This window comes from Dendrobates tinctorius, unplaced genomic scaffold, assembly GCF_039654945.1.
Source record: "Dendrobates tinctorius isolate UK_male_01 unplaced genomic scaffold, ASM3965494v1 ptg000133l, whole genome shotgun sequence".
Taxonomy (NCBI): domain Eukaryota; kingdom Metazoa; phylum Chordata; class Amphibia; order Anura; family Dendrobatidae; genus Dendrobates; species Dendrobates tinctorius.
The window spans coordinates 14,441,010-14,456,955 of NW_027361801.1; the positions used below are offsets into that span (position 1 = coordinate 14,441,010).

At 47.4% G+C, this 15,946-nt stretch overlaps 1 protein-coding gene across 6 annotated transcripts in view; it reads right to left on the reverse strand.

The window, feature by feature from the left end:
• MBNL3 (muscleblind like splicing regulator 3) overlaps nucleotides 1-15,946 on the reverse strand; it is a 210,834-nt gene that overhangs the window by 38,022 nt on the left and 156,866 nt on the right. For all 6 annotated transcript variants that reach the window (XM_073543498.1, XM_073543495.1, XM_073543499.1 and 3 more), the window contains exon 4: nucleotides 4,838-5,038. In XM_073543498.1, coding sequence (XP_073399599.1) covers nucleotides 4,838-5,038 — 201 coding nt within the window. The remainder of the gene's footprint in view (nucleotides 1-4,837; nucleotides 5,039-15,946) is intronic.

A 15,946-nucleotide genomic window follows, 5' to 3' on the forward strand; every position in this document is an offset into this window, starting at 1 on the left:
TTTATCATGCGACATTTGAACTTTTTCACTGCTTTTTTCGTTTAGTTGTTGTACCTTATATGCAGTGTGTTCTGCACTGTCCATACGTGTGCTGGAATCTTGGTTGTGATCACCAGCACATATAGATTATCATGATTTTGATAAATCACTCCAGCACATTTTGCTGTCTTTTGCTCTTATGTTGTCAGTAGTTTGTAGACTAAAAGAAAAATTTACATTTTACTCAAAAATATACCTATAAAGACAAAAATCAGACAATCTGAACATATGGATATCAGTAGTATAGTAACTACAGGGGGGGCAGAGGCCCACCCGGAGCTACGCTACTGTTAACTGTATGGTAATGCGAAGGCATGCCCATAAGCTAAACTCTTCTGCAGAGCAGGGAGACAACCTCCCTGTACAACCATGTGGCCGCAATGGGGACCATGAGCTGGGGGCTATGGGGACCTGCCCGCCATTGCAAGTTCAACTGTATTGACTAGATGCGGATAAAGTTGACAATCCCCCTCTGTGTCTGACATCACTGACAAAGGCATGACAGTGGGCACAATGATGTGTTTACTTAGCGCCCGCTGTCCTGAGATGTGCAGGGGCTCAGAGCAGCAAGGGAAAAAGGAAGAGAGGGGAGTATTGTATTTTTTATGGGGAGTGCATTATACTATAGAGGCCTATGGGGGTGCATTATATTATATAGAGTCTGCCTATGGGGAGTGCATTATACTATATAGAGTCTACCTATGGGGACTGCATTATACTATATAGAGTCTGCCTATCGGGGTGCATTATACTACATAGAGTCTGACTATGGGGACTGCATTATAATACATGGAGGCCTATGGGGAGTGCAGTATATTACATAAAGTGTGCATATTGGAAGTGTATTTTACTATATAGTCTGCCTATGGGGAGTGCATTATACTATATAGAGTCTGCCTATTGTGAGTGCATTATACTATATAGAGTCTGCCTATGGTGAGTGCATTATACTATATAGAGTCTGCCTATGGGGACTGCATTATACTATATAGAGTCTGCCTATGGTGAGTGCATTATACTATATAGAGTCTGCCTATGGTGAGTGCATTATACTATATAGAGTCTGCATATGGGGGTGCATTATACTACATAGAGTCTAACTATGGGGACTGCATTATACTACAGGGAGACCTATGGGGAGTGCAGTATATTATATAGAGTGTGCCTATGGGGAGTGCATTGTACTATATAGAGTCAGCTTATGGGGAGTGCATTATATAATGAGGACTAACTGGTGCATTACATATGAACGCTATTTATGGGGCCATCATATAGTGTGGGAGATAATGTGGGGTCTTTGTACAGTGTAGAGTAATATTGGTGTCATTTTCACTAACAGCGCAGTCATATGCTGAGGTTCTCCTACATCCATTATTAGGATGCGCCAACATAGTTATAATCAGGGTTATATATTTCCTATTTCCCTCCACCCTGACTAAGTGGATTTTAAGCTGCTGAAATACAGAAAAGGTCATGTTTTTTTCAGGATGTTGTGCTGGAGATTCTTGTTTCTTTGGACTATCTGGTAACTGCCTCTATACAGATGTTTTCATATACGTAGTTACAACTAGAATATCTGGTAAGCTGACAGCGGCCACTTCCTCTTTGTTTCCTATACTTACATATATACCCGAAAAGTTAATAAAGCAAGATGATTCATATGTTTTTGTATTGTGAAGCGAAGTTCACATGTCTGAATGACCTCTGGTGCAGAGCATAGAGGCTGTGACAGACAGGACACACACTGTACACTTATGTCCATAACTATATTCTCTGTCTTTATTCCCCATCATTTCCTCCTGCCTGCCATTATCTATTATTATTACATTAAGCCTCTGCTAACAATGTGTGCCCACTGCCTGCCATTAATGCTGTGATTCCTGGAAAATAACAGATTTACAGTAAATATTAACAGTACTAGTCATGGTTCTTTATGAATAATAATAAAAAAAGGATTAGTGTGTTTTTCCCTGCTTTATGTGCAGAAAAAAATGATTTGTTCACCTTTGGGGATAATTTTTTTCAATGAAGTGCCTGCACGGAAACTGTTTAAAAATTTTTACAGGTTGCCTTCCGTAGACTCTGCATAGTGTTGTAGAGTCTACTGCTGGCTGCAGAACGAGTTAACTGAGAATCCATCAGTTAGTTCAGTCTGATGAACCAATGGGAGAGTTTGTAACTCTTATTCATATTTTTCTGAGATTTTCTTAGCTTGGAGCAGGGCAAAGTGTGGCCAAAGGGATAAAAACAATCGCCCACAGGCTACACCATGCCCTCGTCTGCTGCCTATCTGCTGCCGTCGCCCAGTTTCCCATATCATCACCATCCACATCCTCAGGATGCAGACAGCGGTGGAAGACGGAATCTGCTATAGGGCTCATACTGTATATAGGGGGCTATGTGAGTGCTCATACTGTATATTGGAGGCTATGTGGGGGCTCATACTGTATATAGGGGGCTATGTGAGGTCACATTTAGTATATAGGGGCTGCGTGGGGGCTCATACTATATATAGGAGGCTATATTAGGGCTCATAATGTATATGGGGCTCTGTGGTAGCTCACACTGTATATAGGGGGCTGTGGTGGTTCATACTGTATATAGGGGGCTATGTGAGGGCTCATACTGTATATAGCAGGGATTCAGGGATTCATACATATAAAGAGTCTATGTGGGGGCTCATACTATATATAGGGGCTATATGAGAGCTAATACTGTATATAGGAGTCTATGTGGGGGTTCATACTGTATACAGGAGAATATTTGGGAACTCCTTGTGTATAGGAGGCTATGTGAGTGCTCGTACTGTCATATAGGGTGCTATGCGGGCTCATACTGTACGTAAGGGGCTATGTGAGGGCTCATATTGCATATAGAGAGGCTCATACTATATATAAGATGCTATGTGGGGGGATAATGCTGTATATAAGAGGCTATGTGGGGGATATATATTTTTTTAATATTTTTTTTGGCCTAAAATACAAAGGAAATGTGTCATCCTTAACTTTAGGCCTCTTAGGCTAGTTTCACACTAGTGTTTATTTCCTGCAGCGCACGGCACCGCTAAGCCCCACCCCCTCCCGGCTCCCTGCCCGCCCCATCCGGTCATCGCCGCCTACTAGCGCACATGGGCGCTTGCGATCTGCGCGCCCTATCTTTAGCATAGGGTGCGCAGATCGTGCGCTGGCCGTGCACTAGCAGAATTTTGCCGTGCGCTGCGCACTTTTGAAGGTGCGCCGTGCTTGCCGAAATGCAACATGCTGCGTTCGGCGCACACTGGCGCACCTTCAAAAGTGCGCAGCGCACGGCAAAATCCTGCTAGCGCACGGCCAGCGCACGATCTGCGCATCCTATGCAAAAGATAGGGTGCGCAGATCGCAAGCGCCCATGTGCGCTAGTAGGCGGCGATGACCGGATGGGGCGGGCAGGGAGCCGGGAGGGGGCGGGGCTTAGCGGCGCCGTGCGCTGCAGGAAATAAATGCTAGTGTGAAACTAGCCTTAGAGATCATTTAATCTTCAACTTACTTAGCTGTTCACAATAACAGTAATTTTGAACAGGGGTGCCCAAACTTTTACACGCCACTGTTTCATGCATCCAATTTGTGGTGTTTTTTTGCAAATTGCAAAAATGTGTATGGCTTAAATACCTCTGATGGGAACACTCCTGAATGTCAGTATGCATCAGAATTGCATAGTAGTATAATTCACCGTATGGCCATATTTTGGCTTGGCCTGAACAAATATTCATGCACTATGTAGTAGTAATATTTAGACACTTTACATATTCACAGCATGTAACAAGTCCTCTGCTTTTTTTCTACCTGGTGTAAATGCCGCCATTGCCCAGAATCTGACATTGTTTTTCTTTTGTTCCTGCTCCTTTCAATTTTTGTGATATGGCCCCCTCTTCCTTGTATATAAATCTATTATTTTTACCAAATGGGTGTGGTCACCTATTCTCTGAGGCCCACGCCCAGTTGGCTGACCATACTAGATTTATACACAGGGAAGAGGGGGCCATATTTCAGGAAGAACAAAAGAAAAAACAGTGCCAAATTCGAGAGAACAGCGACATTTACACAAGGCCTAAAATCACACATTCATGGCCAGTGACAGGTCCTCATTAAAGTGTATTCGCATCTTTAAAGGGCTGTCCGGCCTAACGCCATAAGCCTGCAATCTATCTATGTGAAAAATCCTCACATCACGTGGACTGTGCGCTGTGAGAATTCTATGGCACTAGGAGCGCACGGTCTTTCCGGCCACATTCCAACTAGACTGGTTCAACACACACTTGCTTTGAGCTAGGCCAGACACATCTAGTCTGCATGTGACTACATGTATGCAAATCACATCATTGCGGTCACGCGCCTGCCACTCCCAGAGAATGAGAATTCTCATAGTGTGCAGTGTACGTGCAATATGAGGATTCACAAGTTTGTAAGGTCGGACGACCCCTTTAAGCATTTGCATGACTCTCATCCATTAGGCAATGTGTTTTCAGTTACTGAAATTTGACCCTCAGATTGTCTTCTCACATAAATATCTGATGGCATCGTACAAGTAATAATTCTATATATTACGTACTCATTATGAAACAACTTATGTGCTGCAGTTTTTTCAGAGGCTAAGTATAGAGAGTGGGACCCGTCATAATAGAACGTGCTCACGGCACATTGGACGCTCATGGCTTCCGTTGACTAATTGTTACATTAAGCCACTAATCTATTTAGCCATAGCAAAGAATTCCGTAACATTGATGCATACGACTGCTGCTTCGCCATAGTCAGCAACTTACCTCCAGTTTGTCTGTGCGCACCAGTTTCTGACCAGCAGAGCCACCAGGTACTGTAACTGCTGGATTTCCAGAAACCAGAACAGGTGTATTTGGTAGAAGCTCTGCAGGAACAAGGCCCATGCCTGGAGAGACATGACTCAAGTAGGGACTAAAAGCCATGGATGGGGTTGTTGCAAGTGATGGAGTCACAGGGAATGTGGTCTGCAAAGAAGGAACAAAAGGAGATTAGGGCCCGTTCATTATCCTAGTAAAGACCCAACAGTACGTCCACAAGTATGCTTTTTTTGTGTGGGATGAGGGGTGAGTCGGGGTTGAGGAGACTGTGTCATCCTTCACCATTGGTTGGGTGAGCTCTATACAGATAATAATAATATTGTGTAGCAAGAAAGCTTGCAGTGTGCAAGGAGGTCCAAGGAGGTGGTTCTCAAGGCACCTGTTGGCCGGACCGGGTCCTGCAAATCATTTTGCACCATCTCAAAGCTTCTGTGGATAATAACCCTTCAAACATTGCGATGTTATAAATTGATCGATTATCCAGCACTGCTATAATAAATGAACACACTAAATCTGAAAAATCCCAGAGAAATCCTTCCAGATCACACGATGATCACATGAGTATGTCTAAATAACCTGGGGGCATCTCTGCCTATGAGAAAAACAGTCATAGCAGAGCATCAGCTGATCCTGGAAATTGGCATCATGATTGTGAACACTCACAAGTAATGCAAATATAAATAAGAAAGGTCAATAAGATGTATCACATTCATCACATGTTGTGGATCATCTTGCCCCAGTGTAACGTAAACAGTAAAAAATAATATTAAAAGGAACCTGACAGCGCATACATGCTGCCCGAACTACGGCAGGTATATTTAACTCTAAAATACCGTTACTCTGAAAACCTTAATTTAAAAGCTGCTAGGGACAAAACGGCTCTGAAGACTAAACGGACAAGCAGGTCCATCCCTATACACACAGGCAGAGAGAGATCTGTCAATCCAGAGCTGCAGATGGGGAGAAGCCGCTGGGGAACCGCCTGTCCGGCTAGTCTCCAGCGCGTCTCATTCTTTTAAAGTATGTTCTTGAACATACCTAGCTGAGATCATACAGCCAGCATCTGGTACATGCTGCCCATAGATCAGGCAGCATGTATGAGCTATCAGGTTCCCTTTATGAACAGGGTCTTTGGTGGTTTTATTATTTTTTTGCACTACTGGCTAACACGGAATAGAGATATATTTTTTCTGCAGTAGTAAGTCAAGGGAAATATTTGGCATCCAAGACAAGTTGTTAAAATACCTCCAAAGTGTTACAGATTTTTGTAAAAGGGCCAGACTCAGAGCCCCGTCACAAGAGGGCGAGCTGCAGAGCCCCATCATAACAGGGCCAGATGCAAAATCCTGCAGTAAGAGGGCCAGCCACAGAGCCTTGCCATAAGTAGGCCAGATGCAGAGCCCTGCCATAAGAGGGCAGCCGCAGAGCTCCGCCATCAGAGGGCAGCAGAGCCCCGCCATCAGAAAGCAGCCGCAGAGCCCCGCCATGAGAGGGCAGCTGCAGAGCCCCACCATAAGAGGGCCAGCCACAGAGCCTTGCCATAAGAGGGCAGCCGCAGAGCTCTGCCATCAGAGGGCAGCAGAGCCCCGCCATGAGAGGGCAGCTGCAGAGCCCCGCCATGAGAGGGCAGCTGCAGAGCCCCACCATAAGAGGGCCAGCCACAGAGCCTTGCCATAAGTAGGCCAGATGCAGAGCCCTGCCATAAGAGGGCAGCCGCAGAGCTCCGCCATCAGAGGGCAGCAGAGCCCCGCCATCAGAAAGCAGCCGCAGAGCCCCGCCATGAGAGGGCAGCTGCAGAGCCCCACCATAAGAGGGCCAGCCACAGAGCCTTGCCATAAGAGGGCAGCCGCAGAGCTCTGCCATCAGAGGGCAGCAGAGCCCCGCCATGAGAGGGCAGCTGCAGAGCCCCGCCATGAGAGGGCAGCTGCAGAGCCCCACCATAAGAGGGCCAGCCACAGAGCCTTGCCATAAGAGGGCAGCCGCAGAGCTCTGCCATCAGAGGGCAGCAGAGCCCCGCCATGAGAGGGCAGCCGCAGAGCCCCGCCATGAGAGGGCAGCTGCAGAGCCCCACCATAAGAGGGCCAGCCACAGAGCCTTGCCATAAGAGGGCAGCCGCAGAGCCCCGCCATCAGAGGGCAGCAGAGCCCCGCCATCAGAGGGCAGCCACAGAGCCCCGCCATGAGAGGGCAGCTGCAGAGCTCCACCATAAGAGGGCCAGCCACAGAGCCTTGCCATAAGAGGGCAGCCGCAGAGCTCCGCCATCAGAGGGCAGCAGAGCCCCGCCATCAGAGGGCAGCCGCAGAGCCCCGCCATGAGAGGGCAGCTGCAGAGCCCCACCATAAGAGGGCCAGCCACAGAGCCTTGCCATAAGAGGGCCAGCCACAGAGCCTTGCCATAAGTAGGCCAGATGCAGAGCCCTGCCATAAGAGGGCAGCCGCAGAGCTCCGCCATCAGAGGGCAGCAGAGCCCCGCCATCAGAAAGCAGCCGCAGAGCACCGCCATGAGAGGGCAGCTGCAGAGCCCCACCATAAGAGGGCCAGCCACAGAGCCTTGCCATAAGTAGGCCAGATGCAGAGCCCTGCCATAAGAGGGCAGCCGCAGAGCTCCGCCATCAGAGGGCAGCAGAGCCCCGCCATCAGAAAGCAGCCGCAGAGCCCCGCCATGAGAGGGCAGCTGCAGAGCTCTGCCATCAGAGGGCAGCAGAGCCCCGCCATCAGAGGGCAGCCGCAGAGCCCCGCCATGAGAGGGCAGCTGCAGAGCCCCACCATAAGAGGGCCAGCCACAGAGCCTTGCCATAAGAGGGCAGCCGCAGAGCCCCGCCATCAGAGGGCAGCAGAGCCCCGCCATGAGAGGGCAGCCGCAGAGCCCCGCCATGAGAGGGCAGCTGCAGAGCTCCACCATAAGAGGGCCAGCCACAGAGCCTTGCCATAAGAGGGCAGCCGCAGAGCTCCGCCATCAGAGGGCAGCAGAGCCCCGCCATCAGAGGGCAGCCGCAGAGCCCCACCATGAGAGGGCAGCTGCAGAGCCCCACCATAAGAGGGCCAGCCACAGAGCCTTGCCATAAGTAGGCCAGATGCAGAGCCCTGCCATAAGAGGGCAGCCGCAGAGCTCCGCCATCAGAGGGCAGCAGAGCCCCGCCATCAGAAAGCAGCCGCAGAGCCCCGCCATGAGAGGGCAGCTGCAGAGCCCCACCATAAGAGGGCCAGCCACAGAGCCTTGCCATAAGTAGGCCAGATGCAGAGCCCTGCCATAAGAGGGCAGCCGCAGAGCTCCGCCATCAGAGGGCAGCAGAGCCCCGCCATCAGAAAGCAGCCGCAGAGCCCCGCCATGAGAGGGCAGCTGCAGAGCCCCACCATAAGAGGGCCAGCCACAGAGCCTTGCCATAAGAGGGCAGCCGCAGAGCTCCGCCATCAGAGGGCAGCAGAGCCCCGCCATCAGAGGGCAGCCGCAGAGCCCCGCCATGAGAGGGCAGCTGCAGAGCCCCACCATAAGAGGGCCAGCCACAGAGCCTTGCCATAAGAGGGCAGCCGCAGAGCTCCGCCATCAGAGGGCAGCAGAGCCCCGCCATGAGAGGGCAGCCGCAGAGCCCCGCCATGAGAGGGCAGCTGCAGAGCCCCACCATAAGAGGGCCAGCCACAGAGCCTTGCCATAAGAAGGCCAGATGCAGAGCCCCGCCATCAGAGGGCAGCCATGGAGCCCCTCAATCAGAGGGCAGCCGGAGAGCCCTGCCATAACAGAAACTGTCCCAGTGCTCCCGTAAGATGATAAGTTACAGTGCCCTCCAAATATCAAAATACCCCAGTTAATATTTGTCCCAGGTCTTCCCATTAATTCCAACATAATTGCCAACATTAGTACCAATAACAGTAAAAGTTACAGTGCTTCCACAAGTAATATATATGCTGTTTTGTAGGTTATACATTTATTTTTCTATATTAGCGCTCGTTGAGTACCACTGATGATGATGGGGGTGTAAGGTGGCTGTTAGACACATAATGGATGGGAGATAAATCTTTAGTACATATAGGACAAAAAGAGGTTAATCAGCTACAACAGGTTGATTATGAACCGCTGAACGGCTGCTCATAAAATCTCCATCCCTGGGTGTCATTCACTTTGTAAAATGAGCCCTGTTTGTCTCATACATGTTAGTGTGTATGCAGGTGCGCAGATCTCCTGGATTGAGTGCCTTTGGTAAAGGACTAAGAAGCTGGATTCTAAGCCAGGCGGGCTAACCACTTGTTGCTTCAAATTTTAGATCATGCTGAACAAGGGCTGTACTTGCATTTCCTGTGATTTGGTTTATGAAAGTTGAAATAAAACTGCCGGACTTTAAAAAGAAACGGTTCTTTTGATACCTCATGTTGCTCCCAAGTGAAAAGCATTGTTGCGCCTGGCAGCATTCCAAGGGAACACGTGTGACTGCAACAGAAGTACTGCATGTCGTGGGTGAAGGCAGGTATATGCCAGGGAGCTACGTCAGACAGCATGGAAGTTCTGATCAAACACCTGGTGCAAACTCAACAGGAGACTAGTAAGCTGCTTATACAACAGCTCCAACAGCAGCAGCGCCACCAACTGATCCAGCAACAGCAGCAACAACAACAAAATCAGCATTGAAAATAGCAGCAGAAGAGGCGGTTTGTGGCATAGCGGTAGCTCTGACTCCAGAGTCAGCTGATTATTTTTCTATCCGGAAGGTGGTGAGGAAAGCCTTGCAGAAAATGATCCCTGGTGATGACGTAGAGGCCTTTTTAACCATTTTTGAAAAGGTTGCCAAAAGGGGGAAACTCCCGCCAGAGCAATGGGCGGAAGTCCTAGCCCCATATTTCACAGGGGTCCCACAAAAGGCCTACTATGATTTAGCCTTACGGGATGCCAAAGAATATGCAAAATTGAAAATGGAAATTTTGGAGAGCTTGGGGGGGGTGACAATGTCAGTTAGGGCACAATGGGTCCAATCCTGGACATATCACCGTGACAAACCCCCTCGCTCCCAAATTTTTGATCTGCTGCAGCTCAGCCAAAAGTGGTTGCAGCCAGAGTCCTCTACCTCCGTGCAGAACAAGATGTAATGGACCAGATCATGCACTCCCTTCCAAGCCCAATGCAGATTTGGCTGACCCAGGGTGATCCCCGAACGCCGACAACTTGGTCGAAATTGTCTAAAGGTATCAGGAGGTCTACGGTTCCTTGGGGAGGCAACCTACTCCATACTGGGAGTCCCATCAGGGGGCGAGGGCTAAAAAGGTGTGGGGTGTCCAAAGTCCAAAGAGGGGGCGGAGATCATGCCGAATGTCTCATCGGAGAATGTAACTTGCTGGAGATGTCATGGCACAAGTAATGTAGCTGCCCATTGTCCCCTGACCACAGAGCAAATGGACTGTAGCATGAAACACCGGTGCTCAATCTTCGCATATCCGGCTTGCAATGTGCAAGTGGCCCTAAGCTTGTCCGTAAAAGTGAATCGTCTGCAAATGTCTGGACTACTAGACTTAGGGAGTTTGGTGACCCTCATGAGGGCCACAATCCCTCTTCAATTGATCCCTTGAAAGAAGGGATTCCATTCACAGGGATGCTTAAGACAATCTGGTGGCCAGAGTGGCCATTGAGACTGCTCGAGGTACTGAGTCCCATGAGGTCGGCATCGTCCACGATGTATTGCACCTGATTATCATAGGCCGGGACATTGTGTTGTTTTGAGGCTTGCGTGGGAGTGGTGGAGACCTCAATTGCTCGGGTAAGAGATGGGTTGGCCCTAAAGAAGTCTCACCAACCCCAGAAACTGTCAGCTTTCCCTTCTGTGTACTAGTGGGAGCTGAGGAGGTAGTATCACCCAAAGCCAACATTCCTGAGATAGGCGTGACCAGAGAAAATTTGGGGTCAGCTTAATATAGGGACCTAACTCTAAGAGAAGCATTCAAGAATGCATTCAAGAACTCTAAGAGAAGCATTCAGACACCAGGTTTCCCTATTTCATGGAACATGCTGCCACGAGAGGTGGCGATTTCTTCTTCAATGGCAATCTTCAAACAGAGGCTGGAAAGACATCTGTCTGGGATGATTTAGTCAATCCTTCTTTGAGCAGGGAGTTGGACCAGATGACCCAGGAGGGCCCTTCCAACTCTACCATTCTATGATTCTATGTTGAGTTGTGACTTATTGTACCAGGGCAACACCGTGGCTCAGTGGATAGCACTGCAGCCTTGCAGCGCTGGAGTCCTGGGTTCGAATTCCACCAAGGACAACATCTGCAAAAAGTTTGTATGTTCTCCCCGTGTTTGCGTGGGTTTCCTCCCACATTCCAAAGACATACTGAAAGGGAATTTAGATTGTGAGCCCCATCGGGGACAGTGATGATAATGTGTGCAAACTGTAAAGCGCTGTGGAATATGTTCGTACTATATAAAAAGAAAGATTATTATTATTTTTACAGGTTACTAAGATAAGGGAGGAGATAGTGGAAATTATTGTGGGTACCAGAACCCTATAGAAGGAGGGTGTTGGGATTTGCCCTTTCACATGTCTTAGGTGGCCATTTGGGAGTGGACAAAACTCAAGAACCGGTCATGTGGAGGATCTATTGGTCTGGATGTCACCGGGAAATCCTAAGGTATTGCAAGTCCTGTCCCACCTGCCAGTTAACAGCTTCCACCTATCACTTCCGAAATCCCCTTGTGCCGCCACTCATCAAGGCATGGCAAGACAGGGACCCCGTTGAAACTCCATATTTGCTGGTTAAGCCAGAAGGGGACATTGAAGATATCACAATAGCCGAGATACAGTAGAAGGCAGAAAAACAGCAATGTCGGGAATTGTTGCAGCAGAGCCGGGACCTGTTCTCAGATTTGCTGGGGTGTACAGATGTCATAGAACATGAGGTTCTGACGGAAACCCATGTGCAGGGAATTCGAAGCCCTACCAAATTTCAGAGGCCCACTGAGAACTGATCTCCAAGGAAGTGAAGTGCATGCTGAGTCTCTGAGTCATTGAGAATCTAAGAGTGGGTGTTCTAACTAGACTGTCCTTGCTCCAAAACCCAATGGAGATTCAGTAATGATTATCAAAAGCTCAACGTGGTCTCCAAGATCGACGCATATCCGATGCCACATGTCGATGAGCTAATCGAGAAACTTGAACAGGCATGGTACATAATCATCTTGGGTCTAACAAAGGGATATTGGAAAATCCCCATATCACAAGAAACCAAGGAGAAGACGGCTTTCTCTACGCCCAATGGTTGCTTCCAATATTTCCAGGTGTCGTTCGGACTGCAGGGAGCTCCTGCTACCTTCCAAAGGGCCATGGACTGGATCTTTGCACCTCATAAGAATTATTCTGTGGAATACCTAGAAGATATCTTTATCTTCAGCCTGGATTGGGGAACTCATCTGGAAAAAGCCCAGACAGTGTTTGATGCTCTCATGAAGGTGGAGTTCTCTTTAAAACCAGGAAAATGTGCCCTGAGGAAAGAGAAAGCCAAATACCTTGGATATGTAGCAGTTTGAGGCGAAATCAAACTTCATATCAATAAAGTGGATGCAATCCAGAACTGTCCGAAAAAAAGCAAGTTAGGGCTTTTCTGAGAATTGTGGGGTACTACAAGAGATTCATTGCAAACTTTGTCGTGGTGGCAGCACCCCTGACAAACCTCCTTAGGCTGTGTGCCCACGATGCGATTTTAAGCGTTTTTGCCGCGATTTTCGGCGCGAAAACGCTGCGAAAATGTTTAAAAATCGTGTGTTCCTATGGCATTCCGCACATGCTGGGCTAATTCTGCGCTTTTTTCCGCGGCGGAATCGCATCGCGGAAAAAATCGCAGCATGATCATTCTTTTGTGCGGAATCGCAAAGATTTGCCGCGATTCTGAACCCATAGGAATGCATGAGAATCGCTTACTTCCCGCATGTGGCTATGCCCATCATGCGGGAAGTTAAGCGTCTCATGTGCGGTTGGTACCCACGGTGTGGAGGAGAGGAGACTGTCCTCCAGGCCCTGGGTACCATACCCCTGTAAAAAAAAGAATAAAAAATAAATCGGGGTATATTTACCTTCCGGCGTCCCGCGCTGCATTCCCGGCCTAAGCGTTCCCAGTAGTGCCTTGCGGCAAGGTCCTGTGATGACGTGGTCTCGCGAGATCGCTATAGTAACGCGAGACCAACGTCATCACAGGTCTCGCAAGGCATCGCTTGGAACGCTGAGGCCCGGGATGGCAGCGCGGGACTTCGGAAGGTAAATATACCCCGATTTTTTAATATTTTATCATTTTTAAGATTTTAACTTTTACTATTGATGCCGCATAAACACTATGTTTGACGAGTGTGACCAACCTGTCAATCACTTTCCAAGCGATGCTTCAAATCGCTTGGAAAGTGCTTGAGAAAATCGCGGCAAAATCGCGAACAGAATCGCGGTGAAATCGCGCGGAAAAAAACCGCGCGATTTCTGGGAAGGAGTCCGGTTTTCACTGTGCGTTTTAAAACGCTACATGGGCACATAGCCTAAAGGGGACAAAATCAGTCAAGGCCAAATGGACTTCAGAGGCAGAGATGGACTTTCAAAAACTGAAAGTAGCTTTGTGTAATGCATCTAGTTCTGATTGCCCCCGACTGTAAGAAGGAATTTGTGCTCCAAATGAAATACTCAGAAGTTGGATTAGGAGCGGTCCTCTCTCAGGAGATACATGGAGAGGAGCATCCTATTCTCTACCTGAGCAGGAAACTGTCGGCATGTGAGAAAAATTATTCCATTGTAGAAAAGGAATGCCTGGCCATAAAGAGGGAGGTGGACACATTGCGATACTATCTCTTAGGATGAGAATTTAAATTAGCATCAGATCATAGTCCACTCAGGTGGATGAGGAAGAAAATGGGGAAAATGCTTGTGTTAGTCGCTGGTTCCTAGCCCTCCAGGATAGCCGCTTCCATGTAGAACATAGAGGCGGGAGTTATATGGTAATGTCCGTGTGGCTAGTGACAGAAGGTGCCAAGCCCATGGTTTTAGGCAGAGGGGGAGGTATTTAAGGTAGCTGTTAGACATATAGTGGATGGGAGACAAATCGGGAGTAATGCTTTAGTACACATAAGACTATAAGGGGTTAATTGGCAATGACAGGTTGATTACGTGCAGCTGAACAGATGCTCACCTATCTGTTTGTCTCATAAATGTTTGTGTGTATGGAGGTGTGCAGATCTCCTGGACTGAATGCCTTTGCTAAAGGATTAAGAAGCTAGACTCTAAGCCAGGCTTGCTAATCAGGACTATTGTATGGACTTGTTACTTTATGTATTACTTTATGTCAGACAAGGGCTGTATTTAAGTTTTCCTATGATGTGGTTTATGAGGACTGAAATAAACCAGCCAGACTTTAAATAGAAATGGTTCCTGTGAAATCACAGATTGCTCCCAAGTGAGAAGCATTGCTATAGGGGGACACTGTGACACCCTCTCTCTCCTATATCCAGCATGGTACGAAGCATTTTGAACAAAATGTAATATTAATACACTTTCTGCTATGTAGCAATCATCATTTACAGCAGGTCAAAAGCTGAGCTGGGAATATTTCTTGTAGTTTGACTGTAAGTTGTGTTTTTTTCTCTGTGTCAGCAATTATGCTCCTGACCTCTTTCCCTATACTACCTGGCTCTAGAAGGTATTTGCAGCAGCCAATTGTAGCCGCTATGTAACAGGGTCACAAGTTCACATACAGTTCATTAGTCTATACTTCCACTGTGTGTGGTTTTATTACAAATCATTAAAATGCCTGATCCATGGCAGCCTTAGGTTAAAAAAGAGAGATCAAGTCAAAATTTTCTGTTTTATTATATCCAAGGGGAGATCTAAAATTACGTAAGTTTTTATGATAATGGTTACGCTATTTTGCATGCCACTAGATAGTCTTCATTCTGAAAACTAATAGCACTAAAATCCCATTAGTCCAGCCCCCGAGGAACCAGTGTGATGTGAAATAAATGTATAATCATTCATAGGTCAGGCCATGCCCATGCGATCTACTGTCAGCACTTTTACATCCACTTTAAACCTGAAAAGCCTTTGTGCAATTTGTTTTTATGCTGATCGAGCAAGATTCCTGAACCTCCTAAATACTACCACATTTAAAGGGGACCTGACAAAAAAAGTTCACAAAAAAGGATTGTACATGCGTTCTGAGATGGATTTTTAAAGTAACTAGCTGTATAAGATTCAAGAGATTTTTTTAACGATGTATGCAGTTTGTATTGTGAAATCTGGTGACAGTTCCCCTTTAAATTAGCATCTATTTTATATGTCGTCATACCGTACGGTGCTACAGCATTGACTCAGAAATGTATAATGGGGAAAAATAAGTATTTGATACACTGCCGATTTTGCAAGTTTTCCCACCTACAAAGAATAGAGAGGTCTGTAATTTTTATCGTAGGTACACTTCAACTGTGAGAGGCAGAATCTAAAAAGAAAAAACATAAAATCATATTGCATGATTTTTACATAATTAATTAGCATTTTATTGCATGAAAAAAGTATTGGACACAGTAGAAAAGCAGAACTTAATATTTGGTACAGAAATATTTGTTTGTAATTACAGAGGTCAGACGTTCCCTGTAGTCCTTGACCAAGTTTTCACGCACTGCAGCAGGGAGTTTGGCCCACTCCTCCATACAGATCCTCTCCAGATCTTTCAGGTTTTGGCGCTGTCGCTGGGCATAGAGTTTCAGCTCCCTCCAAAGATTTTCTATTTGGCTCAGGTCTGGAGACTGGCAAGACCACTCCAAGACCTTGAAATGCTTCTTACGGAGTAACTCCTTAGTTGCCCTGTCTGTGTGTTTTGGGTCATTGTCATTCTGGAAGACCCAGCCACGACTCATCTTCAATGTGATTATTTGGGGAAGGATGTTGTTGGCCAAAATCTCAAAATACATGACCGTTCATCCTCCTTTTAATGCGGTGCAGTTGTCCTGTCCCCTTTTCAGAAATGCACCCCCAAAGTATGATGTTTCCCCCACCATGCTCGGGACGATGTTTTTGGCGTTGTATTCATCCTTCTTCTTCCTCCAA